The sequence below is a fragment of the Vigna unguiculata genome, chromosome 4 (assembly GCF_037176805.1).
Source record: "Vigna unguiculata cultivar grain cowpea cultivar isolate G323 ecotype 2 chromosome 4, ASM3717680v1, whole genome shotgun sequence".
NCBI classification, from domain to species: domain Eukaryota; kingdom Viridiplantae; phylum Streptophyta; class Magnoliopsida; order Fabales; family Fabaceae; genus Vigna; species Vigna unguiculata.
In genome coordinates this window covers 47,673,212-47,700,609 of record NC_140795.1, presented here as the reverse complement: position 1 = coordinate 47,700,609, position 27,398 = coordinate 47,673,212, and the positions used below count along the sequence as shown (strand labels likewise).

At 24.3% G+C, this 27,398-nt stretch overlaps 2 protein-coding genes across 2 annotated transcripts; both read right to left on the bottom strand.

The window, feature by feature from the left end:
• Positions 1-7,721: 7,721 nt before the first annotated feature.
• Positions 7,722-9,378, bottom strand: LOC114182759 (bidirectional sugar transporter SWEET7b-like). The gene is made up of 6 exons (XM_028069689.2): positions 9,266-9,378; positions 8,910-8,946; positions 8,584-8,800; positions 8,312-8,473; positions 8,022-8,144; positions 7,722-7,932 (listed from the first exon to the last, which is right to left on the bottom strand). The coding sequence occupies exons 1-6, from the start codon at positions 9,306-9,308 to the stop codon at positions 7,795-7,797; spliced, it is 720 nt and encodes a 239-aa protein (XP_027925490.1). The 5' UTR covers positions 9,309-9,378; the 3' UTR covers positions 7,722-7,794.
• Positions 9,379-16,046: 6,668 nt separating this feature from the next.
• On the bottom strand, positions 16,047-26,112 carry LOC114181426 (bidirectional sugar transporter SWEET6b-like). Its single transcript, XM_028067877.2, has 7 exons — positions 26,043-26,112; positions 18,748-18,818; positions 18,448-18,484; positions 18,020-18,236; positions 17,364-17,525; positions 17,135-17,257; positions 16,047-16,379 (listed from the first exon to the last, which is right to left on the bottom strand). The coding sequence occupies exons 2-7, from the start codon at positions 18,788-18,790 to the stop codon at positions 16,224-16,226; spliced, it is 738 nt and encodes a 245-aa protein (XP_027923678.1). The 5' UTR covers positions 18,791-18,818; positions 26,043-26,112; the 3' UTR covers positions 16,047-16,223.
• Positions 26,113-27,398: the final 1,286 nt, after the last annotated feature.

Here is a 27,398-nt window from a genome sequence, read left to right as displayed (position 1 = left end):
CTTTGAATGAAATCCATCATCCATTCATCTTGATCCTTCTTTGGATAAGATAACATAGCATTGGGTCCCTTGCAAAGGACACATTTCCTTTCACGTAAATAGTTTTTAACATTTCATTTTTTTCTTTACTTTTCTTGAAAAGTTAGGTAAACATTTAAATTGAAACCGCCCTTCCCAACTTTTCTTTTTCTTGAAAAGTTAGGTAAAAATTTAAAGTAGAACTCTGAGAAATTAAAGACGGGGCAATTTTATTAAAGAAAAAAAAAAGAATAATTTTGAGGAAAATGTAACTAAAATCATTGTTTGGGAATTAACTATAATCTTTGTCTCCTTCTCATCACTGTAAGCTAATCATTTGTGGGATAATACAGTAGAGCTTTTAACTTAAAACGAGCTTTTAAGAAAAAAAAACGAAACATATTTTCTTTTATTTTAAAAATTTCAATTTTAAAATAAATTTCTAAAATTATATAAGAGAAACATATCCTGAAAAATATTATCCTAACAAGACTTAAAACATTAGCCACACCTAGTTTGAAAAAACAATTATCAAAAGTGTAACACTTGTTTTTACATACGTTTGAAAATATACACGAAATGTGAATTTTGAAAATATATAAACAACTTTTTTCAAATAAAACTATATAACTCAAAAAATGGAAATATATATATATATATATATATATATATATATATATATATATATATATTGAATTTTAGACAGCGATTGAAAGATAAATCCTTTAATTGCTTAAACCACACTAGTTTAGATTTTTGACTGAAACTGGTTTTAGTTTGGGTTGAATATGTAAAAGCAAATCTTAAGAGAACGCTAGGGATAATTTATTTTTAGCAAAAAAAGAAAAAAATGAAATACTTAAGGAAATTTATGATTAAAAGCTCTTATTTATCATATTAGCAGTTTCTTCATTATTTCAATATCCATAATTTCTACCAACATCCAAGAAGGTTAAAATGGGTTGCGAACCATGATAAGTATGCTAAAATGAGTGAGGGGGTTTCTTGCGGCACCCCAAATATTTCTTATGCAGCTCCAAAGATGTATGCTCTTCCATTTATGTTCTTGAAAAATTAATTAAATAAAAAAATTGAATTAGATAAACGTAATAATTAAACAATTATGAAGTGGCGGAAATAGTTGACTGCCTGAATTAATTGACAGTAGTGTTTGTATATGTACTGCTACACCCCATCTTCTTGCACTTTCACTTCCACTTGCACCCCCTCTTCTTTCACTTTCTGTTCCACTTGCAGTAAAAGAACTTTTGTTGCTGGCTGAAGTGTGAATTTTGCAATTCAGGATCCACTGGTATTTCATCACTTTGCTTCATTTCTTCTAAAAAAAATGTACGCATAAGTTTATGTTTGAGGTAAATGTTAGGTGAAAAAACAAACGGAGCTGGGTTTTTAATGTTCTACGCATGTTATAGAAGTCGTTTTTCATCTATTAGCCAATACGGAAGTTGACTTCCGTAAGACAATAAAAAAAATCATACTTCTGGAAGTGTCTGTGTAAAACGAAAGTGAAGTTATTTTTCCCCATATACAAAAGTTGACTTCCAGAACATAATGAAAAAATTTCAACTTCCGAAAGTAGACATCTGGAAGTGTCCCTGTAAAACGGAAGTGGATTGCCAGTACGGAAGTGAAGTTTTTTTTCGAGTCTTACAAAAGTGAACTTCCGGTCTTTAAAAGAAGTTAGTTTTTTGCAATTACGGAAGTGGACATCCGGACATGAAATTTAACGGATGTCGACTTCCGGTGAGTAGATGTTTTTTCTTCCGAAAGTGGTAAGTTACTTTTGTTTCATTGGAAGTTGCCACATGCTTACGGAAGTCAACTTCCGGTGATATTTTTTGCACACCTACGGAAGTCCACTTCCGGGCACAAAACTTACGGAAGTCACTAAATCACTATCTCTTCTTGCGGAAGTTACTTCCAATTACGGAAGTCATTTCCAACTATGGAAGTCAACAATTACAATCACGGAAATCACACCTACAGAAATCACCACCACTACGGAAGTCAGTTTTAATTACGGAAGTCAGTTTTAATTACGGAAGTCGACTTTCAGTATTGATGGCTTACGGAAGTCGACTTTCGGTTGTTCTATTTTCATGCTATTCACAGTGATCTATGGAAGTCCACTTCCGAAACTTGTTTTTGTCTACAAAAGTTCACTTCAATCATTTTATGGCTTACGAAAGTCGACTTCCGAAATTAAATCACTTGCGGAAGTCGACTTTCGGTTTGTGGTTTATGTTTCACTCATAGATCTATACTCCAATCAACATAAAAAATGTTTATACCTATATATGCATGACAAACATGGCAGCAACAACACAAAAAAAGGAAAAACTAGAAAGGGATATGATTACTCATACAGGAATGGCGAAGGGAAGAAGGAGACCAAATAAAAAAAATAGTGAGGAGTGTGGCTTGAGGGGCGACCTTAGAGAGTGAGGAGAGTGAGGCAAAGGATTTGGGGTCAGGTGAGGACGACAGCTAGGTTTAGGTTAAAAGAAAGTGGTGAGTAATTTTTATTAAATAAGAGAGATAAGTGAGAGAAGTGACTGATTTAAAATTTTAAAATGGTCAAAGGGCAATTTTGGATTTTAAGAAAAAATTAGAGGTGCAAATGAAATATTGGGGGTGTAGGAAGAAAACCCCAACGGGTGAACTTAGTTAAAAAAATTATTTTTTTAATTTGTTTGATCTATGATGCACTGATACTTCAACTTGGGTCACGTATCCGTGTCCGATACTTTAACAATACTTATCAATGAAGTATCTACTTTATAAAATCATAATACACTACAATAAAATCTTTGAATAGTGAACAATTTTAGTGACAAAAAATAATTAGTCACTATATAGTAACCAAACTGACAATTAGAATAGTTTCAAAAAATTATAATTAGTCTCTAAATTGATAATTAAAATAATTTCAATTATGAATTGGTTTTTAAATTAGTCACTAACATTAGCTACCAAGTTTGGCTACCAAAATAATTGGTCTCTAATTAGGAATTTTGGATTCACATATTAATAATGATATATTTATTATATTTATAAAAATTATTATACATTTTCAATATTCATATATCACGTATCGATACGTGTATGTGTATCGTAGGTTTTGATTAAATGTTTCGGTAAAACCATGAAATAATATAAAAAAAATGATAAAAATTAAAATGATATCATTCATTATAAATGTTTACGGAGACGAATAATTTGTAACTTGTAGTATTAATATTGATTAATTATATATAATTTGAATTAAAGAAGGTGGTAAATGGCCATAGACCATAAATAGCAAACTTCATTAGTTTTGCTCTTTATATATTTTTATCGATCAATATTGTTTTATCTATATGATAAATTAAGAATTTCAAAATAATAAAGTAATTATATTACCTAATAATAATGGTGACATACGTATTGAAAAATATTATATAAATTTGAAATGTTAAAAAATTTTGTATTTTAAAAAATAAATGTAATTGTTATTTTATCATAAATATAAAAAATATGTGCCTATTTTTAAAAATTAAACAAAGTGTGATTATTTAAAAGATTAAACATATTAAATAGTACAAATATTATTCTTCGGAACTTATTAGGAATTAATTAGTTAATTATGATTGTCGACAAAATCATCCAACGAGTATATATGAAGTTCTTAATTGGTACTGAAAGAACTATTTCTTTTAAAAAATAATTTTTTTTACTAATTTATTGAAGATTTCCAAAATAATAAAAAGGGTTAAGTATGTTTTTAGTCCCCGAACTTTGACTTTGAAAGAACTATTTCTTTTAAAAAATAATTTTTTTTACTAATTTATTGAAGATTTCCAAAATAATAAAAAGGGTTAAGTATGTTTTTAGTCCCCGAACTTTGACTCAAAATTGGAATTCGTCACTATCTGAAACTTCGATATATTTTGGTCCCTAAACTTTAGAAATGAAAGAATATAGTCCTTTTAAGCCAATTATATTAACTTTTTTTGACATGTCGAACGCTTTTTATATTAGTATTGAAGTTTTTTTAGACTATTTGACACATTCTTGATTCAATATCTACTGAGAAATATGTTTGACACTTCAAAAAAAGTTAACGTAATTGAGTTAAAATGACTATATTCATTTATTTTTAAAGTTTAGGGACCAAAATATATCGAAGGTTCGGACAAGGACGAATTTCAATTTTGGGTCAAAGTTCAGTGACTAAAAACATACTTAACCCTAATAAAAATTATAAAATTTGTATGGTTAAAACCTATTTAAAAATTGTTATCTCTAATCATAAATAAACATGAAGTAATTAGCCTTTACTTGTTAAAAAATAGTTAAAAGTTAATGATGACATATTTCATTAAGTAAGTGATGTAATAAAAGCAAAGAAGATGTAAAAGATCTCAAACTTACCTTCTCTACTTTAAATACTTAATAAGGTATGCTACACATTATCATTAACTTTACCATCTCAAATATAATTTTGGAATTTGAAAAGTAATGAAATTTATTTTTCTAAGAAAGAAGAAATTTATTATAGGAAAATAATGCATGAATGATAGGATAATGAAAGAGGAAGCATTGTGTGAGTGAGTAAAAAAAATAAGGGTTTTATTTTATAGTTTTTCTGTCAAGATATTTGAATATCTTAGCTTTTAAAAGATAATTAACTTAAGTTTTATTATTAATTTTAGTTGTATTGTTAAAAGTTAACAATAATAATAATTATCCTCTTCTCATCAATCTATCAAACTTATCTTCTATTTTTAACGGATACAGTTTTGAGATTACATAAACACAAAAGTGTTTTTTTTTTTCACACAAAAAACTAACGTAGGTATTTTTGTAAATTAAAAATAAAAAATATTTTTGAAACTATAATTTAATCCATTATAGGTTGGAGGGAAGGGAAGGCAAACTTTATTTATTAATTTGATTTTTAAGGTTAATTTAGGTTTAATTTTACTATTTTAATATATTATTTAATAGTATATTCAAAATTTATTAAAGCTGATATTTGAATCTATTGTATTACATAATTCAAAAAATTTTAAACTCTTCATATTCATATTAAAATATCTTAAACATAGCATAAATATAAAGAATGCGATAGTAATTATAATAAGTTCCAATAAGGATAGTAATTGTAATTAGACATAGCATACAAAGAATGCAAGACACATGTCATGCCCTTTATCTACAAACATATAGAAAGGAAAACAATCATATTTAAATGAAAACTTTTGATTATAATTAATAATATAATCTTATATATACACACACACACATAAAATCAAACCTCTACACAACCATCGCATAATTGAAATTAAATATTATTTAAAACACAACGAACATTATTAAATTCACATTAATGAAAAATAAAATTATGATATTAAATATAATTATATTTAATCAAATATATTATTTCCGATTAATATTATTAAGAGATTATGTTTCACTACTTCTCACAATACTGGATAATAGTACTCATCTTTCATTATAATGATCGGGTGATTCTTTATATTATAGTACATTATTAATAATCACGATCTCTCTAATATATAGATATAATTAATATTTATTCACCAGCAACAAATTTATATTATAAATTAAGGTTAAGAAATACATTATATATATATATATATATAACACATCTATAAATAATATAAAATAATTAAAGATGAGGTTAAAAATATTCCATTAAATAATAATAATAATAAATAAATAATTAAATATGGTATTGATACATTTTATAATAAGAACGATTGTAAACAATCCAGAGATGTCTCGTTTTCTTTACCTAAATTAAAAAAAAAAACTTAATGCAATATGATTCAAAATTTAATCACGCACTTAATTTTTCTTCTTCTTTTATATGTTTTCCTTGAATATGTTTATTTTCTATTGAGAAAATAATTACTATACGAAAATTATAAAACAATAATTAATTTCAAAGACCAAAATAATTAGTTTTTATATTGATTAAGTTAAATACTATTTTACAAATTAAAAATATTTTATTAAATTAGAGTCTAAATTAATCTTTAATATTATTTTAAACTATTTTAATTAGTTCCTATTGTTATCGATTTTAAATTAATCTCTAATTCTAAATTAGAGATTAATTTCTGAATAGCTAAAATTTTATTAACTAAATATCAGAGACGCTCTAATTTCTAAACTAATTATAATTAATAATATTTAGTTTATAAAATATATAAGTAGAAAATTTATCATGATTACTTTGTTATTACATGAACTTGTTTTGTAATTAAATTTTAGATTTTATTTAGTTATAAATTAGTATAGTGCATACTTTTATTTATTTTTTATATCAATCAATATTGTATTATCTATACGATAAATTAAGAATTTAGAAATAATAAAGTAATTATATTACCTAATAATGATGATGATGTATTGAAAAGTATTATGTTATAAATTTGAAATGTTACAAAATTTGTATTTAAAAAAATAAATAAATGTAATTGTTATTTTATTGTAAATAAAAAAAAGATATGTCTCTATCTTTAAAAATTAAAGAAAATGTTGATCGTGTAAAAGATTAAACATATTAAATAGTACCGATATTATTCTTCGGAACTTATTAGGAATTAATTAGAGTAACTATGATAGTCGACAAAATCATCCAACGAGTATATTAAGTTCTTTTACTGAAAGAACTATTTCTTTTAAAAAATTATTGAATTAGGAAGTCGTTAAAGCTTTGAAAATAATTACGTCTAATTTCGAAAATGAAATGTATATGTATCAAATTTGAGAATAGGTAGCCTTGTGATGAACTAAAAAAAAGTTGTATAATTGTGTTTTTTATTTTTCTTGGATCGAAAACTGTTTTGTATGAACTTTAATAACTTGTCAGGAATTAAAGAAATATGTAAATAGTCTATAGAATATGTATAGGGATATTCATTGGTTTTATTTTTATTGTTTTACATCTATTATTAAGATTGCACAAAGTTTGTGCAATCTTCTAACAAATTCTTAACTGTGGAATAATAAAGAGTGTTAAAAACAAAAATAAGATAAGTCATTTATTGTAGATTTCCAAAATAACAAAAATTAGAAAATCTGTATGTTAAAACCTATTTAAAAATTATTCTCTCTATATAAATAATTTACAATGATGAATTAATTAGTCTTTACTTTTAAAAAAAATTAAAAGATTAAAAGTTAATCATTACATTATTTTATTAGGTAATTGATCAGTAGAAGCATAGACGAGGTAAAAGATCTTAAGCTTGGATATATAATGACCAGATAGGACAAATTATTTTTGGACAAATTTTATTTTGACAAACTTGATAAATTTTTTATAAATAAAATTAAATAGATTATTTTTTATTTAAAAAAAATAAAATAGTAAAATGGTTTTTTTTTCATCTAAATAGGTAATTTGTCAATGCTAAAAAAATATTTGTCAAAATATTATATTTTCCGAAAAATAGAGAAATAATTGAAGCAACATCATAGGATAATGATATTTTGACTACTAAATTTTGACAATTTTTTATTACAACATGAATTATCATCTTCTAAGTGGTTTTGGAATATTGAGAACGAGAAAATAAAAAAATAAATAAAAAACCACTTAAGAAATAATACCTAAAGTAGTGAAAAAATCATTGTCCTTGTATATATCGTTTGAATCTATAGTGGTTTAAAATGAAACGCATATAAAAGCACAAGTGATATATACGAAACACGTAAAAATATAAATGAAAAGAAAAAAAATCAAGCTTCAAGATCTCGGGGGCGTTGAGAGAGTTGAACCTCAGTTGTGTTATCATCATTGTTTTCTCCTCTCCAACAGTAGGAAGCATACAAGATGAGCTGAACCAGTCCAGAGACTACGCCAATGCTGTTACTGATCTGCAACAATGGTAACAACATTATTTCATTCAAGAACTAAAATAAACAGAAATGAAAAATGAAAAGTGAAAAGTGAAGTAACTAATTACCAGAACATAGATGTCGAAGGGGTGGATAAGAGCATATGTGGTCCAGCACACACCATTAAGAAAGTTCGCCAGAGATAGCCAGAATGGCATGTATTTCACACTCTTCGTTTTTATAACCTTAGCCTGATCATTTATTTATATATATACCAACACCATTATGAGTTTTCGAAAGAAAAGTTACTTTATCACGTAAAAAAATAACTTTTTAACTCTAATTCAATCTAAACAAATTGACGTGGAATGGAACTTTTAAATACGTGATGATGTAATCGTAGAGATTGAAGACTCACTATGATTGTAAGAGGAGAAACATACATCATCACATTGAAGACATCGCAGACGATGCCAACAATCAACGACCTTCGCTTGGAGCCATGCAGTGCCAGCATTGTTATGAGAATAATTGTAGCAAAGAAAATAGCCTCGCTCAGAAGTAAAATCGACACCTTTTTCTGAAGTAAGAGAAGAGAGATGCGTAAGCATGAAAATTTGTAAAGAATTTGAATCAATCATTAATATTAATTTTTAAGAAATTGATTGTAGGAGAAGTGCATGAATATACCCGTCCTTTGTTGGTTGCATAGATGAGAAATATAGCAAGATAGACGAACTCGATCACAAGTCCAACGCTGTTGATGGTCACCACCAAAAGACTGTTTGGGTGCACAAATGGCATTCCATACAACACCCAAAACGCACAGTTCAATACCGTAGCTATGTAAGGATCAGGCTTGAACTCCTCCACCGACTTCTGCTTTATAATTTTGTAGAATGTTGGGCTGCAATTCATTCAAATAATTAACCTATATATAATTTTTTTTAAATTATACTAATAAAAAAGTATATTTTAGGGATCGGAGTAAATGCAGGAAAAGTAAGATTGATTACGCTGGTGAGAAGAACAAGCCGAAGGAGATGACATTTCCTGAAGAAGAAAAAAAAATTGATCAGGACGTCAAAAAAAGACTGTATGATATGCATACGATAAACCACAAAGTTTTCATACATAAATCGATTAAACAACAAAATTCATGCATAAAAAACTACACAGAAATGGCAAGCATTAATTGAAACTGAAGTTCAAGTTCTCCTTGCTAGAATCAAGCTCTCCCGCGCAAACGAAGCGAAATGCGACCGATCCACGATGTAAATCAAAAGTTGAACAGAAAAAAAATAAAAATAAAAATATTAAGAAGCAGATGCTTGTTCAAAATTTGGAGTTGCAGCTTGGAAGAGAGACGAACCTATGATGCCGATGATGTTGCGAGCTACTGAAGCGCTCACCATTTTCGAAAGCAACGCAGAAAACACGGAGAAATGGAGAGAAGGAAATAGAAACACAATGCGTTTTTCGTGAGTGAGGTTTGACACAGAAATGAAGGAAAGAGGGTTTTTTGTTTTATAGAGTTTTTCTGCGAAGAAGAAAGGGTTTTAAAAGATAATTAAGATAAATTTTATTATTAAAGTATTTTATTATACATAATTAATTTTAGTTGTATTGTTAAAACTTAACAATTATAATAATTTTCCTCTTCTCATTAAATCTATCTGACTTATCTTCTTCTATTTTTAACAGATACAGTTTCATTCTCAACCGAAACAGTTTCACAAAACTGTTTTTTGTTTTTCATACAAAAATAAATAAAAAATATATATTTAGTGTCGTTATTTTGAAATTATAATTTAATTCATTATAGGTTAGAGGAAAGACAAATTTGACTTATTAATTTGATTTTAAGGTTAATTTAGGTTTAATTTGACTATTTTAATATAATATTAGAGTTATTAAAAATGTATTATAAGATATATATTTGAATTTATTGTATTACTTGAGTTATTGATTCTCGTTTGACAAAACGTATTAAAACCTCACATTTAAAAGTAAGATTAATTTATATTATATAAACGGAAACACATTTTATCTTATTAAATTGTTTATTTTATTTTAATAAAACTAAGTTAAATTTAATTTAATTATAAATAAATTAAAATGAAAGAAATAAAAATTCATATTGAATGAAGAGTTTCTAAAATTTATTTAATTGAGAACATGTTTTTAAAAGTTTAATAACTTTTACAAAATTATATTATCCATGTAATTGGATGTTATGGTTTCCTAATTCACAAGGACAAAATTATAACCCTTGACAATTTATTGACGAGTTACAAAAATCAAATTGAAGAATGATTCAAACCATAATATCATGTGAGTCTAATATGTCTATCTAGGATTAAGAGCTACATTATTTATAAAATTTAAATTTAATTTATTATATGTGTATATCGAATAGTAAAAATAATTAGAGTTTTTTTTTTCTCTGCTTTTTTCATCTTATCATTCCATGGCATATTATCTCACCTTACGTACATAACTGACTTTTAAAAGTATAATTTTAAAGTAAATAATAGTTATTTAATTAATTTATAAATTAGTTTCAAAGATTTAATTTTACCGATAAAATATTTTAAAAGTTTTTAATCTATAAATTAAAACCCAGTTATTTTTTGGGTTATGTTTTATTTAATTTATATTTTTCTTACAATTTAAATTTGTTTTATTATCATTTATTTTAATTTTATATAAATATTAATTATTACACTATTTTCCATTTTTGTTGAGTTAGTTATTTTAGATAATTAATTATATTTTAATATTTTAAAAACATTAGATAATAAATTATTATATCATGTCTTGAAGATACAATAAAATATAATAATCAGTTATTATATTTTATTTAATATATTAAAGATATTTCATAATAATATTGGAATATATTTTAAGTTTAAGTCAACTAAAAATAAACAAATAAAATCTACATTAATTTCTATATTACTTTTCTATTATATTTTTAATTATTTGGTCAATATACTTTCTCACACAATAAAAAGTTTAAAATTTTAGGTTAAATATGTTTTTTATCCCTTAACTTTGAGTGAATTTTGAAATTAGTCTATCTCGAAATTTTGACCAATTTAGTCATTCATCTCTCGAATTCGAAATACGAGGATTTAGTTCTTTTAATCAAATTTTATTAAATTTATTTTACATTTTAAACTCGTTTTATGATAGTATTTAACTTAACATTAAAGCAAAAATGTGTCAAACAGTATAAACAACTCAAATACAATACTGAAATGCATACAAAACATCAAATAAACATAATAAAATTTGATTAAAAGAACTAAATCCACGTATTTCAAAAGATAAATGACTAAATTGGTCCAAAGTTTTCGAAATTGACTAATTCCAAAATTCACTAAAAGTTAAGGGACCAACAACATATTTAACCCAAATTTTTAAATAAAGTAACTAATATTTATTACATTATTTCATTTGATTAAGCATAATAAAAATTATAAAGAAAATAAACACTCTAAAGTAAAATAACTAATATTTTTATTAAATTATTTTATATAAAGATTCCATATTAGATATCCTATCAATTTATCTTATATAAAAAAATTATGCACAAAAAAAATTATAAACAAATTCAATGTAATAATAATTTAAATGAAAAAAAACTCTAAAAAGTAAAACTAAAGCGTATTCATTACTTATTTTAATAAAAGGACTTATCCAAATAAATATTAAAAAAATACAATTAAAAAATAAATTTAATAAAACTAATTATTTTAAAAAATTATACTTATAATTACAAAAAAAAATCTAAAAAACATAAATTTTATTTTTTAATAAATTTTATATAATTATATCATTTACTGTGAATTTAAATTTAAGGTTTAATTATATTTTAATTTCTTGATAAATTTATGAATTTTTAATTGAATTTTATATAAATTATTTAATAAATTAATTTTGTGGTATATTGAATACTCAATAAATTCAATTTTTTCAATTGAGTTTTCGCACACTTAAGTTGTTATCTTAATGGAAAAATTGAAGCTCTTAAGTGGTTGATGTGGTTACTATCTTGTTTTGTCATGTCACCTTAGCATATCATTTTATTATTTAAAATTTTTTTATTTTACAATTTTATAAATTATAATTTTATAATTGTGTAATTACATAATTATATAACTTTATAATTTTAATATTTTAATTCAAAGTTGTATAATTATAAAATTATGATTTTTTTAAATATAAAATTATGACATATTTTCAAATTTTATTCAAAATAATAAAATCATAATTTTATAATTATATAATTTTAAATTAAAATAATAAAATTATTTGTCCAAAGGTTTGATGCAAGGTTTTTTTTCTCTCTCATAAATAATGAAAAATTCATTTGGTTAAATAAAAGTATTATATGAAAAAATTTGTATAAATTTTATGGATATAAGTAGTAATGTATTATTTTTATTGAAAAATTTATTAATTATATGATATTGCTATGCAATAAGACTTTTATTTTAACATTGTTCGGAATCCAATAAACTATCTCTCCCAAGATAGGAGTATATAAGATTTTTCAAAAATAAAGTTGTTATAATTTTATGAAATATAAAATTATAATATACTTTTATTTTTTATTCAAATAATAAAATCATAATTTAATAATTATACAATTTTAAATTATAATAAAAGTAAAAATTATAAACTTATAGAATTATAAATCACAAATTATAAAATTTTAAATTTTAAAATTTTAAAGTGATAAAATGACATGTGATACTCAACAAAGAGATATATGACATAACAAATAATAATTACATAAGCTTCTTAATAGAAAAAATTAACAACGGACATCCAATTTAACAAAATAAATTTATTAGTACTAAATAGATCACAAAAATTTATTAGTGACTCAATTAATTGAAAATTCTCAAATTTAGCATGCACTCAAAAATAATTAAACTAAATTTATATATTTTATTAAAATTTTAATTTTATGTTTGGATAATTACTGTTTATTGTAATAATAGTTATATTACATTTTTAATTCTATTTATTATAAAAAAAATGGATGCATCGCAATTTGAAAACATATTCTTTAGCTAGTAATAAACTTAATTTTCTAACAGCGTAGTTAGTAATGTTTTTTTTTTTTTCTAAAACCTTGTTATTATTGTTTATGATACTAACATTTTATAACATAGAATTGATATTTATAAATTAAATATTTTAAAAAATTATTTAGGTTTATCTTATATTTAAATATATTATTATTTGGAATAAAGGTGCTGTTACCAAATTACAGGTTGAGCCTGGTGTTGGTATGTTTCAATGGTCCAATTAGGACCATTTAAACTTGTGATGTCTCAATTGCATGACTATTTCTTTCAGCACCCCATAATTTCTAACCGAACCTCATACTTCTTAAAATGACTATTTTATTATTCATAAACATGATTTCTTAATTACATGGAAAACACATAAAACACATACAAATGGAGAGAATGAAGTAACAAAACAATGAGCTTTCTGTGACCTTTGCGTGAGTGAGATTTGACACAGAAACAAAAGAAGAAGAGTTTTTGTTTTATAGATTTTGTTATCAAAGATAAAGTTTTGAAAGATAATTAAATTAAGTACTATGATACTTTTGATAAAATTTCTTTTATAAAAACTTTGACAAAATTTATTTTTCAAGACACACATTAAGTTTGTTATTAAAATATTTTATTATAGGTTGTATTGTTAAAAGTTAACAATAATAATAATTATTCCTTTCTCATCAAATCTATCAAATTTCTTCTATTTTTCACATATACGTTTCTGAAACTTTTTTTAAGTAAGAATATATTTAATCAATATATCGGGGAAAGACGAATTTTACTTATTAATTTGATTTTAAGGTTAATTTAGGTTTAATTTTACTATTTTTATATAATATTAAAGTTATTCAAAATTTATTATAAGATATTTGAATTTATTGACTAGTGCAGAATAGACTTTTTAGAGCGTCTTATATGTTTAAGTTCATGTGTAAACGAGACATATAAAGACATGGTGACACATTTGTAATTTTTTTAAATTTTTATGCTTCGATTGTACTTAGAATTGAGACAAACTCTATAAAATTTTATTCTTTCTGTTGCTTTGAAATTTTTAAACTAATGGCAGAGTTTTGTGCCTCAAGTCACATCCCTTCGTTGGTGGTTTCACATTTTTTATTCTGATATGGAGGTGAAGAGAGATTGTTTTTCATTACCGGCAAGATGAATGGAGGCATCATGAAGTTGTTTCGGTGTGATGCGGTGGTAGAAGATGGTGATAACGACACACTGGCGGCATTTAAGGTTTGAAAGGTGGCTAGAGTTTCTGTTTTGAAAGAAGGATGAAGATGATGATGTAACACACTATGGTTGGTGCAGGTGTGTGTACAAGGATTATGGCTACATGTCATGTTGTTATTGGTTCAAAAAATACATTTTTTTATTTGTTATGCTCATTAGGTCTCGGTTCCCTTCAAAACCAAGACACTAACCCTTGCATATGCCTCAGTTTATAACCGATGCATAAACAAATTCTTTTTTACTTCGTCAACATATGTCTCAGGTATAAAACCTAAGTCAAAAGACCAAAATAATCGCGGCATGATCTCTTTCCTACACTAATGTATATTACTTGAAAATATTTAAAAGTAAAATTACTTTAAACCGGAACAAATTTAAGTTCTAAGTTTTAATTATACGTCCATTTAAGAATTACATTATTTTATAAAATTTAAATTTAATTTATTATATGTATATATTATATACTAAACATAATTACAGTTTTTTTTTCTCCATTTTTCTTTCATTTTATCATTACATATCATGTTATCTCACCTTATGTACATAACTGACTTCTAAAAGTAGATTTTTAAAGTAAATAAACTAGTTATTTAATCAAATTATAAATTAGTCTCACTAATTTAAAATTACACATAAAATATTTTTTAAAGATTTTAATCTATAAATTAAAAACCAGTTATTTTTTTAGTTATATTTGATGTAATTTATAATATTTTTACAATTTAAATTTGTTTTATTTAATTTATATAGATATTAATAATTATACTATTTTCAATTTTTGTTGACTTAATTTATAAGTTTTTAAATAATTAGTCGTAATATCTTAAAGATCTTAAATAATTAATTATTATATCATATCAGAATGTATTATTTATTAATATCTCATAGATATTTTATAATGTTAGAATATATACAGCTGTTATATTAATTTAAGAAATTAAATTTAAGTCAATCTTATATAAAAAAAAAACAACCTGCGATATTTGCATTAATTTATATATTATTATTGGGTCATATTTCTAACCTTTTGGTCATATTTCATACTATGTGAAATATCCAATTTACTTCATCACTACAAAAAAATTAACATTTTAAAATAAAGTAACTATTATTTTATTACATTATTCATCTAATTAAGCAAATGAAAATTATAAAAAAAAAATTATAAAGTAAAATAACTAATATTTTATTAAATCATCTTACATAAAGATTTAGCATAACAAAAATTATTAAAAATTTCAATGTAATAATAATTTAAATGATTTTTTTAATTATATAAAAAATAAAAATAAAACATAAAATTACTCATTTAAATAAAACGACTTATCCAAATAAATGTTAAAAAATGCAATTAAAAATAAATAGATGTACTAAAATACAAATTTAATTACAAACTTTTTTTTCTTTTTTTAATCTCTAGATCTCTTCTAATAAACACACATGTAAACCACTACCTAAGAACGGCTTAAAACTAGTTATTTAAAAAAGAAAGTAATACTCATAATTATAAAATAACTTTTTTCCTAAAAAATTAAATTTTATTTATTAATAAAATTTATTATATAATTATGTGAATTTACATTTATTAAGTAGTTCATCATTATCAAATATAATATATTTATAAACTGAAGTTTATCAATTAACAAATTACTTATCTGCTATCAATTAGCTTATAAATTCTTAACTATCATATAAATTAGTTTTGCTAAAGATACCCTATAGCCAAATTAATTATATAACTTTTAAAATCAAATTTAACTGTGAGTTCAGTTGTTTCATGAAGTATTTACACATTTGACAGTTCCAAAACTTGAAAATAAAATCCAAAGTAAATCTTAGCATTAAGCATGCATATATATTATAAAAGCAAACATTCTATATGTCTACTCATAAATCTGTTTCTTGCATTTGAAACTGAAGAGGCAGAAAGAAGTATAAGGTGAAGAAGGAGTAAACAGAAAATAAAAGAAAAAGAAGTTATGAATGCATATTGATGTGTAATCACACTGCCACTGTTCCATTTAGGTTGGAGAGCTGAACCCCAGAGGGTTTCAAATTAAGATCACTATCATCATCTTTTTCACTCTTGCAGGAACAGTAACATGCGTATAACATTAGCTGAACTAGTCCCGAGATTGCTCCAATACCGTTGCTGATCTGAAATAGTTTGCAGAGGTAAGGGCAAAAATGAAAAACATTAATAATGATACACAGTAATTGTTTACATATGCATGCCAATGATAGTGGACATTTTAGATAGTATTCTTAACATTATTTTTATCTGAATCTTTCGACTTTCTTACCACATCCAATTTATTATAAAAAATTAAAAAATAAAGCCAACTGAATTCATTGTGAAATAAGAAAGGAGTGTATATAAGGGAAGAATGAAAATAATAATAATAATAATTAATGGGTTTGGGCTAAATGTTAATAAAAATGTAAAGATTTGGTCTTATTTAAAAGCTTTAAATTGAAAGTGGTGTTTATTTCTTTAATAGGGGAAGAGTACATTGTCAAATATTTAAAACAAAAGAAAATAATATTAATACTAAAGATAATTATGGGAGAAAAATATAAATTTTGGACAAATTTCTTTTTATTGACTAAATGAACTATTTTGTCTTCGATATGAATCGATCCGCTTTATTTATGGTAATTAAATTAATTTAAGTCCGTAATCCCTTAAATAGATTGCTTCTGTAATCAGATTTTTTCTATTCACATGTCATGATTTAAATATTTTCCAACCAATTTTTTTTGTCCGTACCCCAGACATAATAATTTTGATTCCTTAACTACTTGTTTAAGACCCTGAATTCATTCTCACTCAAACCAACCCATTTGGGATGATTCACCGGAAATAGAAACAATAAGAGGACAACAAGGTGAGAAGTGAAGTTGCTATTTACCAGCACAAAAAGGTCAAAGGGGTGGATGAGAGCGTATGTTGTCCAACACAGACCATTAAGGAAGTTAGCCACAGAGAGCCAAAATGGCATGTATTTCACACTCTTAGTTTTTATAACCTTTGCCTGTTTCATCATGCATACAAAGACTATGGTGTGAAAAATGTTATAAATTAACTAGTATGTATAAGCTATGTGATATATAGAAACTTATTAAATATAGAAGACTTACCATAACTGTGAGAGGAGAGACATACATCATAACATTGAAGATATCAGAGAGAATACCAACCACTAATGACCTTTTCTTTGTGCCATGCAGTGCCAGCATTGTTACAAGAGCAACGGCAGCAAAGAAGATAAGCTCGATGAGAAGGAAAATCAGTACCTTCTTCTGAAGTTAGGGAAGAGACAGTTAGTGTTACTGAGAATATTCAATTTCAAAGGTAATGAAATATGGCAGAACATTTGAAAAGAACAAAAGTTTCTTTGATCTTGCAAATCTCTTTAAACTAAACATATGCTATTGATTTGGCAGGTATGAGTGTTTTGGAGTTAGTTCTAGAATATGCAGTACAACCAATAAAAATCTATCACTTATTAACAATTAACAAACCAAATCGATTTTAACCCAACTTTTGCATACACAATATATATTTAAGTTCCAATGAGTGGTTACCCCAATATTTGTCCGTGAGAGGACTATTTGAAAACCACAGTGAGATGATTGATACATAGTTGAAAGATGAGTACAAAAGAGTCAAAAAGAGAGCTAAGTATAGGTGATTCTAGACATTATACGAAGAGAAAAGGGTATTAAAGTGGGACCATGTTATATAATGAAAATGTTGAAATGAATGCGCATAATGAGAGGGAAAAGTTACGCACCCGCCCTTTGTTGTTGGCATACATATAATATATGGTCAGATAGAAAAACTCGAACACAAGCCCAACACTATTGATAGAGAGAACTAAAATGCTGTTAGGATGCACAAAAGGCATTCCATAGAACACCCAAAAAGCACAATTCAGAACCGTTGCTATGTAAGGATCAGGCTTGAACTCTTCCACGCTCTTCTTCTTCACTATTCCATAGAAAGTTGGTCTGCACTTCATTTCAAAACCAATCAAAATTTCTAATAACTCCAATTCTGATTAGATGATAATGCAAAATTTTATCAATTCCTCTGTTAATGTATAAATTATTTATTTCGAAAAGCGACATAAATTAGACTAATTACTGAAAACGACATGTAACAAGTGACGAAGAAAAAAAAGGAAAACAGAGCAAAGAAGAAGAACAAGTGTTTACGTACGCAGGTGAGAAGAACAGGCCAAAGGAGATGACATTGCCTGCACAGAAGAACACGATCATGCTAAACCGTTTAAAATTTGTTTTCGTCATTATTACTTTTTTGTAATTTACACTTCAAGCATAACTAAGTACATTTACGAAGAGAATGGTTAAAATTAATTATGAGCAAGTTCAAGTTCAGTAGATGCTTCCAATCAATAACATTATATTCCAAATCGATTGACTAAAACGATTACCGTAAAAGCAACACAAAAAATTGATGTTAAGATTGAGAGATTGAAAAATTGAGAAAAAGAAGAACCTATTATTCCGACGACGTTACGAGCAATTGCAGGGTTCACCATTCTCAGTTTTTATTTTTTTTTTCCTTTTCTGCAGAGAGAATTAATAATGCAACAGAAAATCACAGAATGGAAGAGAGAGTGAGAAAGAGAAAGAGAAAAAGAGAATGCATGAGGTTGGGAACCGGTACCAGCCAGAGACAGCTACATATACTTACCTACTAGAACTTTCATTTTATATTTCTGGAAAAATACATATTCAAAGAAATAAAAATTACATGAAATTGAGTTATTTTTAACCCAAGGTTGAATTTCAATCTTATCATTAATTATGAATGAAATCCATGATTATTTTAGGTACTAATGACACATTAGGATTAGGAAGAGGGAAAGAGAGAGACAGCCAGGGATTATTCATATAGTCAGCACTGTAAACATGTTATGCACAATTAATGATTATTCGTATTTTTTTAGTTTTCATAAAAATTAATAATGCATTAAATGAATTATTTTAAATTAACGAAACAATAGTTTTGCGTTTTTATTTTTTGATTTTCATATAAATTTTAAGATTAGTAATATTTATTTCTAAAATATGTAATTAATTTTTAAAATAGTTATTAAATAAAAGAATTGTTAAAAATAAAATAGGTTTTTAAAATAATAATTAAAAATAAATTATTTATAAAATAATTAATTTTTAAAATAAAAATTAATATTTTAAAAAAAGTATACTAATAAATAAATAATTTTTAAAATAACAATTAAAAGTAAAACTAAGAAAAGTGAAATATAGACATAAAAGTAGCAATTATCTTTCTTTATATTATGAAAAACACGTCATTATATTTTTTAATTTTTATAAAAATTTGAATTAAGATCGATAAAAGTAAATAATTAATTTTAAAATAGTTATTAAATATAAAATTAGGAAAATAAAATATGTAAAAAAAATGTTTGTATAATAATTATAAAAGACAAAATATTTTTTAAAAAAATATTAAAGATAAACTATTTATAAAATAATTAATTTTTAAAATAATAATTTAGAGTAGGACAAATTTTTTTTTATATGGTTATAAATAATTCAGTTACATTTAAATATGACTATTATATATGCATATGCATGTAAAATGTTTTTCTTTGTTTCTCATTTCTTTTTTGAAATTAGTATTTGTACTGTTTTTAAAGAAATATTTAGTCAGATTTTCCATTTTTTTTACTAGATTGTTTCGGTCAATACATGCAGTGTTAGATTTCAATGAGATATTTATGTATCTCTTCATTTTACTTTATGTGTAGTTCAAGTTTTTTTTTTTTTTTAAATCAAATTATTTGTGATTATGTACAGTAATCATAATTATATAAACATTAAATACTAAAATAAATTATTTTATCCTTAGTAGTGAATACAATAATTGGAGGAGAATATTGGTCACCTTCATTACAAGTTATAGCTAATTGGACGAGAAAGCAAATTAATGTCTTAATTATTTATAAAAATGTGTATTATGAAGTCTTGTTATAGAAAGATGTAATAATTATTTTTTAAAATATATGAGAGGAAAATGTGAAATATTTTGTAAAAGTTTTTCTTTTTAACGTTGAGGAAATAATATATAGAATAGCATATTACTATTCAATTGCAATCTATAAATACATAATCGAGTGGTTTATTTTTATCACAACTTTATATATATATATATATATATATATATATATATATATATATATATATAATTACGTGTATTTATATAATAATTACAGGTTGTGAATTTTTAATTCTTAACATACTTTGTATTATTTGTTGATTATTTGGTCTCCTATGAATATATCATTTTGCTCAAGCATATGTTTTGATACATGAAAGAGATCTTCTAAATCCCAAAAGTTAACTAGAAGATGAAAAAAAAAACTGAGATTAATAATTTCATACTAACTGAGATTATTTTTTTTTACACTCAATACATATTACTATCGTGAACTATGTATAATGATTTACCGAATGATTAATTTTTGTTCATTAACTTTTTTCTTTTAATTTGAATGAGAAAATCTTTAAAGAAAAGATTAAATGAAACACAGATAATAAGACACATGTTAGCTAACTTGATAATAAACATGAATAATAATACGTTGACTTTTTAAATTTTCCAAACATTTAAAATATAACACAATTAAATGAAATTAAGATATTTACTGAAAAGTAAACATAATTAAGAATTTTAATTATGCAATATCTTTGAAAGAACGTGACTGTGTTTTAATTTAACATTAAATATTAAAAAAAGTATTTAAAACTTGCCACTAAATTATCTTCTTTCTTGAATTGGTTTTATATATATTAGGGAAGTTATCACATTTACAATAATAGAAAATAATGGATAAAATTAAAAATTTAATAATTGTGGATAATTTAGTACATATTATGAAAAGATATTAATGGAAATAACAATGACATGCCAAAACTGTGTGAAAAGCAAAAGTCATGCACCAAAGAATAATTACTAAAACTAATATATAAGTATTAATTGTTATAGATTAAATATATATTAAAATCTAATAAAAAATATTTCTTTTCTTGGCTTAATTTTATGAAGTTCTAACGAATAATAGCAAACATGTTCTACCCCTTCCGCCTGTTACAGTCAAACTTCTACTTTATTTAATATTAGGAAAGAACAGAAAGAATCACAAATTAGGTACACAAAAATTTATGGGATTAAATATGTATTTTTATCTTTCAAGATTTGGAATTAGTGTTTTTTTAAATTTTTGACCAATTTAGTTATTTATATGTAGAGATGTGTAGATTTAATCATTTTAATCAAATTTTGTTAAGTTTAATTAATATTTTAAACGCATTTTAAGATAATATTTAGTTAACATTAAAGAAAAAATATGTAAAATGGGATATACAATTCAAATACTATCATGAAATGTATTTGAAATGTTAAATAAACTTAAAAATATTTGATTAAAAGGATTAAATTCACGTATTTCTAAAAATAAAAATTAAATTAATTAAAAACTTTGAAAAGGATTAATTCTAAATTTCAATGAACTTGAATTACAAAGAAAATATTTAATCCTAATTTATTTGATGTATTGAGTATCTAAAAATATGAATTCGGTGGGTTTTGTTTTTGCTTATAAAGATAAAGTTATATCTTTGTTATAGATAAGAGCAACCTAGGTATGCTTCATCTTTATCTGTCCATGACAATTTATTTGTGTTGAATTTGGCTATTACAAGCCACAGAAAATATTTTCTTTTTACCAGAAGAGAACATAGAAAATTATTTTAATATTTTTATATAAAATGATAATATATTATTTGAAGTTAAAGTTGTGAAAAAAAAAAAAAGTAGTGAACTGATAAAGATGTTTTAGGAAGGGGTAACTCATACTAATTATCATGACTTGATGGGCAGAAAGTAACTTTGTCTCTTACAAGTTTTTCATGGATCAAATAGTGAAAATGTTTTTTTTTTTTATATTAAGTTTATTATTTTTAAAAAGAAATAAAAATATAAAGTTAAATAGGTGATGATAATGTTCAGACTATAAGTTTAGCTTCTTCTAGACTTTCGTGTTTGGTTTGTGGGATCCAGTCTAACTGATCTAATCCTTTTAAGTAATAATTTCAATAACTACTTTTAAGACTTAATATAATTTTCTTGATGTAAACTATTTTTAAAACATTATCATAAAATTAATTTTTCTTTGCATGCTTAATTAATCTCATTTTTCTATCTTTACTTTTATTTTGTATTTAAAAGAATTTAATTTCAACTAATATAACATATCATAAGTTCATTATGGTAATATATATTAAATATATGCATTTCAATAAGTCTATATAAGTTGTCATAGGTTTTGACTTTTAAAGGATGTTATACCTTTTTAAAGGTTACATCTTTTGTCTTTGCAAGAAAAATGTAAAAGTTAGTTAATTATTATTGTATTTTGTCACTAAAAGTATCAATAAATTAAGAGAAGAAAGTGTGCTTATTCGATTTCTTAAGTTAATTTCTAAGATATGTAAGACTTATAAATATACTAGAATATTATATAATTGATTAAAAGATTTTTAAATATGATTTTTAAAATAATTACTATAACAAGAAAAAAAAAACATTACCATGTATAAGAAATACAAATTTGGCAATTATACAAAAATACTTATTATGGATAAATTCTAACTAAGTTCTATTATATATAGATAAAATGAAATATGAAACATGAAAGTGTTGTATGCGAAAATTTAAGCCAAAAGGAGAATTTAAATATTTTATTATTGAAATTTATAAAAAATATATAATATATATAAAATAAATATATTCTTCATTTATTTAAAATTTTTTTAAGAAAAACTTCTAACTTTTTACGTTTCTAAATTTAGAGAGTATGAATTAGAAATGGCATAACATATGACAGTCTAATTCGATTTTTTGTTTTTAGTAAGTTTTTTCCTTTCTCTTATATCCCTATTTTTTTTCTTGTACATGTAGTTTGGATTTGCAAGTAAAATTTGAATTGAATAAATAAATTTCTACTAGTCTGCATTCATAATAATGCTTAATGTCTAGTTCGTGATTTAGCTTCTCTCTAAAAGTTAAAACTTTAGGATAATAAATATATTAAAATACTTAAGTGATTTTAATTCAATTTAAACTACATCACTCAAATAATAAATAATGGACGAGTTATAATATATTAACACTTTAGTGATAATTAATATTTTTTTAAAGTTGAACCCATAATCTCTCGCACCCTCTCTTTCAACTTACTATTTAATCACCTTATAATTCTTTAATGACAATTAAATGTTAGAGCAAGAAAAATAAACTAACACTTTAGTGACATAGATATATTACACTATGTTAAATGAATTACTGTGACATGAATATTTAAAAATAAAATAAGATTAAGTTTTTAAGGAATAATAGATGTATAATTAATAATAAATCACATTAGTATAATTTATGAAGAATCACAAATGTGTAAGAAGATAAAATTATATATATATATATATATATATATATATATATATATATATATATATATATATATATATATATTTTGATATAGTATAAATATTGAATTACTTTAAGAATTATAAAATTTCAAGTTCCACTAATATCCTAATAATAATAATATTGAAAGAACGGCATCATGATGAGAAACTGACTGGGATTTATGATAATTGTACAATATTAATAAAATATTTAAGTCTCATGTGGTTTTCGAAAGTTATCCTATTAATAATCTAGGTTGCCTAACTATTAAGTAAATCATTAAATGAAAAATAGTTTAAAGCGTTGGTCGTGGGTGTTCAATATTTTAGAAGTTGTTTATATTTATATAGATAATATTGAGTTGATAAATATTCAAAATGAATATTATTAATTCAAATTATTGGAATGACAAATTATTATACATATTAATTTATTTTTGTTTTTCTAAATGTTATTTGTTTTGTTGTTTGATTTAATAGTGTTTTATAATACAAATAGATGATGTCACACTACTATTATAGATATAAAAAATATAGGTGGGGATTGTTTCATATATCCATATCATATGTTTTTTATTATCTTAAATATAATATATTTGATTTTTTTTTTAAATATTATTGATAAATAGTAGACATGCTCGTAAATCTTTTAATGTTCAATCTGAGAAAGTTAAAAAGGACGCCAACGAAAATGATGGTTACCTGTGGTTAAGTTCTTTCATATATTTTATAATTGACGATTTACACAAAAATAAATAATAGAGTTGTTGAGTATATTAAAATTTTGTGAGTTCATATTTTAAAAATCTCATGAGATATATTCGTACCTGTGTTATTATTTTCAAAATAAAATTACAAACGAGTTATAAATAAAATGGATTTGAAAGACAACAACCATATAGTTTATTTTATTAGTGAAAATATGTAATTTGTAGAGTGATTATTTTTCTAAAACGCAAAGAATTAATTGCATTACTCAAAGTAGAAAAGAGGAACCTTAAATTATTAGTTACATTAAATGAAGATGGGGCTCAAAAATAACATCTTTGAGTCACGTGACTCTCGTTTTAGAGCCCACCTATTTCAACTTTTTCTTATCTTAAAGTGTTATATTTATTTTGGAAAAAAATCACTTTCATACTTTACTATAATTTTTACACTTAAACGACACTTAAATATTTAATCTTCAGAAAATATTTTCTTAGTTTTAATTTAAAAAGTATCATCTTTTAAAATAACTTTTTTAATAATTGCAACTAGAAAAAAGAATTTCTAAAATTTCTAAAACATAAAACAATTTCTTTATCATAATTTGATTTAACTTCTGTGCATAAGTTGATTTAACTTATAGAATAAATTTAATACGTTTTACATTTTTATTTTATTATCTTATAAGTAGAGATAAGAATAGACTATTTCGTACATCCCAATAACCTAATCTATACCAAATCCAAACCAAAATTTTCAAACAAAAAAAAAAACATCGTAAAACTGTTAACAAAGCTTATACAGTTAATATATATATATATATATATATATATATATATATATATATTTCAATAAATATTTGATATAAGTATAAATATTATATTAAATTTGTTATTGTTATTGTATATGAAAATATATATTTATTTGTATTTTTAAATATTAAATATGTTGGCTTATGTAATTTTTCACATACATCAATAAATTTATGACTTATCTAGGAGAAGTTTTATACTTATTGTACATGTTATCACAAACATGTCAATCATACTTTAAAAATATTTTCATATAAACTTGATTTTTATAAAAATATCATATAATTTATTTTTCCTCTATATTGGTATAGAATTATCACAAAATAGACATTCAAATAAACTTGTAAAATACCAAATTATTCGTTAATTAACACATACGTACATGGGAGAAAGAATTATACGTAGACGAAGATTAAGTTTTCCTTTTAGAGATAGTGACTCGTGGTCAACATTTTCAACGAGACAAAGGTCTTCAGAATTATGCTCGAGGAGAAAACAATACATGGCTATGAGGAACAAAAAATATATTTCCTCCTAAAAACACCCTTAAAATAAAAGTAAGAAAAAAATAATTATATAATTTATGGTAGGTCAAAAAAAATTTCATTTCTTGGTTACAGCAATGAAAGATTCTTCGGTTACTACATCATCTTCATGGCCAAGATTCTTTGTCTCCATTAACCCAAAAAACAAACAGAAAATAGTAGCAATGTAAAGTGTAAATGTAAGCACACACTAAAATGAGAGAGAAGAAGGAGAAGAAAATGGAACACACCTTTTCTCGAGTGTTGTTTCTCTCTGCTATAAAGTTCTGTGCTGAGCTGAGAAATGTTTGAAAGAGGTTATGGATGATCATACAGAAACATTCCAAATGTATTTATAAGCAAATCGGTCAGTGCAAAGTGTTAGAAGAAGGTATTTAAACCTAATCTCTAGCTGTCCGATAGTGGGTGAAACAGAATACAAAAGTTTATTAAGATAGATTATAACTTCTCCGATACTATGTTAGAAGTGGAGTTTAAATCTAACTCAATCTCCCACAAAATTAAGGATTGCACTCACCTGTATATTATGAATTAGTCTTATCTCTAATTATGGAACTTTTGATCCAAAATCCAAAGAGTTAAGGAAATGAAGAAGTGCATAAATAAATGAAATGAAATGAAATGTAGCTGGCTAGAATAGTTACCGCAGCAAAAGTAATTCACCAATAAAATGAGGTAAAATTAATGGAGAAAGAGATTAGTCTATGAGCTTCTGATTACTACAAAGACGTGGCCATTGTAAGAGAAGTGGGATGATGCAAATTGGTGTTGCTTGCACAGAACAGAAATGGTTTTATTTTATTATTAAAATTTTTGTAGCTTAGGATGCTGCTAGCTACTCATGATTGGGATAAGAGATGAGAGCATGAGTTGAACCTTGGAAGGGTGGGTTTTAAGCTTTGTTTGTTTTCAAAATATTGAATCCATTATTAGTTTGGAAAACATTATTTATTTATGGTTAGTTAGTCTATATCATAATTAGATTATGCTAAAATTAATAATAGGATTAAATATGATTTTGGTCCCTTAAGTTTAAGTGAATTTTAGAATTAGTCTATTTCAAAATTTTGGACCAATTTAGTCCTTCATCTCTCGAAATACGTGGATTTAGTCCTTTTAATCAGATTTTGTTAGATTTATTTGATATTTCGTACGCATTTCAGGATTGTATTTGAGTTGTTTATACTGTTTGACACATTTTTGTTTTGATGTTAAATCAAATACTATTATAAAACGTGCTTGAAATGTCAAATTTGATTAAAAAGATTAAATTCACGTATTTCGAAAGATGAAGGACTAAATTGGTTCAAAGTTTCGAAATGGACTAATTTCAAACTTCACTGAAAATTAAGGGACCAAAAACATGTTTAACCCTTACTAATAATAACCGAAATATTGTTGAAAATATATAATTGAACTATAATAAATTATCAATTTGTTGAAATATTTAATCTTTAATTTTCTGATAATCTCTACATAGAAGTAAAATTTGTAACCTGACTATGCGCTATGAAAAGAAGTGATTAAGGCAGCCTAATTCAGCCTAATTCATGAGAAAAGAATAAAGACTTAATTAATGAGCAACA